This window comes from Bison bison, unplaced genomic scaffold (genome assembly GCF_000754665.1).
Source record: "Bison bison bison isolate TAMUID 2011002044 unplaced genomic scaffold, Bison_UMD1.0 scf7180017864080, whole genome shotgun sequence".
NCBI lineage: Eukaryota > Metazoa > Chordata > Mammalia > Artiodactyla > Bovidae > Bison > Bison bison.
Window position 1 is genome coordinate 436783 of NW_011494652.1, and position 2066 is coordinate 438848.

The following is a 2066-nucleotide window of genomic DNA, read 5'->3' on the forward strand; positions in this document are numbered from 1 at the left end:
CCCCCTCCCACTGGGCTGCAGGACACACCTGCCTAGGAGGGGCGCAGACCCCACCCTGCAGAGAAGGGGCGGCAGGAGGGCCTGCCCCCTGGCCCCCTTGGCAGCCCCAGCGGGGTCAGCGCCGATCTGCTGATGGCTGCCCTCCTTCAGCCCCCCCCCCTGACCAGTTCCAGGGCCTCATTTACAGCTGCTGGTTCCGCTGATTTCGGGGATCCTGGAGCCTCTAGATTCCGGAGGTGGGATCTGCCCAGCTCATCGGAAGGGCTTTTCCCTGACTCCCCAAGTGCCCCTCTTGGTGGTTCTATGTCTGGGGCCGCCACAGGCAGGCGCTTACCTCGTCTGTGCAGTTGTCAGCAGCGGGAGAGGGCAGGGGGTCCTGACACTGCTCCGTGGGCCCGTCCAGCTTCTGCAGGTTCCCAAACTGTAGTGGGCTCAGCCTGGCGTCTGCAAAAGCAGGCCCTACTTGCAGACCCTGGGGGGCTCTGGGGGCAGAGCTCCCGCCTGTGCTCAGGACCTCCGAAGCACCCCCTCTGGGGCATCACTGGAACTGTTGACACCCCTGACTTGACCCCTGCCCAGCGCCCCAGTGAGACCCACCCCTGCACCTCCAGCTTCCCAGGGACTGTGCTGGGGTCGGCCACCCACCACACCTGGCCCCGGGGCACTCACTGTGGGCGTAGAACTCGCTGACAGCCCGGAGCCCGTTGAAGTCGCCACACAGGCCACAGGTCTGGTTGGCGTACTTGGGGTCCAGCTCCAGCTGGGGGCGGGGGAGAGGCAACTTCAGTCTCTGCCGGCCCCCCCCAGCCCCTGGGGCCCCCCCGGTGGGAGGCTTGGGGCACCCTCACCAGGGCGCTGTCTTCTCCGTTCCACATGAAGGTCAGCATCAGCCGGATGTTGATCTTGACGTAGGTGCTGCTCCGCTCCACCAGGAGTCCCGCGCGGCTGTAGGGCAGCTCCTCCCTGGACAAGAGTCCAGTGCTCCCACGCGTCCAGCCCCCTCCCCGCCTGCTCCGACCCCCGCCCACCTTGGAGCCGGGCCCCTCCACGCCCCGGCTGTGCTCACCGCCACCCGTTGATGAGGACCGAGCCGTTGGAGACCTCCAGCACGAGCCCCTGTGATCTGAGGACGATGTGGGTGATGGTAGGCCTGGAGCCCAGCAGGCCGCGGCGGAGCTGCAGGTTGAAGTCCTCGTAGGCGGAGCCGCAGTGCGCGGAGAAGACGTAGTTGCACAGCCCGGGGAAGCGGAAGACGTCGCCGTCGAAGGTCTTGTAATGGAAGTCGCCCCACGTGCTGCACACCCGCCCGCCGTGGGCCGCGTTCAGGGCTGTGGGGAGCGCGCGGTGGTGGGGTGCGGCCTTCCCTGGGGCCAGGCCCCCGTGTGGGATGGGGACCCGCCGCCCCCTTCCTCTCTCCCCTCTGCCCCAGATTCTCGCCCCTGCCCAACCCTGAGGGCCTCACCCCAGCACCTGGGCCGGCCCCCAAGAGAACCATCCACAGGGCAGGCACCCAAGGCCATCTAGCTGCTCAGCTGCACACAGGGTCCCGGCTTTATCCCCAGGTCTGTGACCACCCCAGAGGCTGGCAAACACCCCCAACCCTGTGGGCCATGGGCGGCGTCCACTTACGGCTCATGGTGGGGAAGACAGTGATGGGCGGGATGAAGGTCAGGTGCCGGGCTGTGAAGGGAGCCAGGTCACACACCGAACATGGCCAGGCGGGGACCGGCCGCCATCCCCACCCCCAGGACCCCTCACTGGCCACCCTGGGGCAGCAGGGGGCCGCAGGCCAGCCTGACCCAGCCCAGGGAGCCCAGGACAAATGCTGTCCCTGTAGGACGCTCCCCATCCGCCCACGACACGCTCCTGCCCAGGTCTGAATGTGTCCCTGCTTGTGTGTGTGTGTGTGTGAGCATGTGAGTGCAGGTGGACAGTCGTATGCACCACATGTGTGTGAGCATGTCTGAGCCTCTCTGCTCAGTGTCTGTTTCCTCAGGGCCCTCTGCTGCCCCCTCCTGTGGGCAGACGGGTCCAGGGGCGTCTCTGTGGCAGGGAGCCGGTGGGGG

The 2066-nt window shown here is 67.5% G+C and overlaps 1 protein-coding gene across 1 annotated transcript in view; it reads right to left on the bottom strand.

Moving 5' to 3' along the window:
- MUC5B (mucin 5B, oligomeric mucus/gel-forming) overlaps window positions 1-2066 on the bottom strand; it is a 36688-nt gene that overhangs the window by 31151 nt on the left and 3471 nt on the right. Inside the window, exons 3-7 of the mRNA XM_010837805.1 lie at window positions 1630-1680; window positions 1067-1328; window positions 849-963; window positions 670-760; window positions 335-444 (exon numbers count right to left, since the gene is read on the bottom strand). Of these exons, the coding sequence (XP_010836107.1) occupies window positions 335-444; window positions 670-760; window positions 849-963; window positions 1067-1328; window positions 1630-1680 (629 nt within the window). The remainder of the gene's footprint in view (window positions 1-334; window positions 445-669; window positions 761-848; window positions 964-1066; window positions 1329-1629; window positions 1681-2066) is intronic.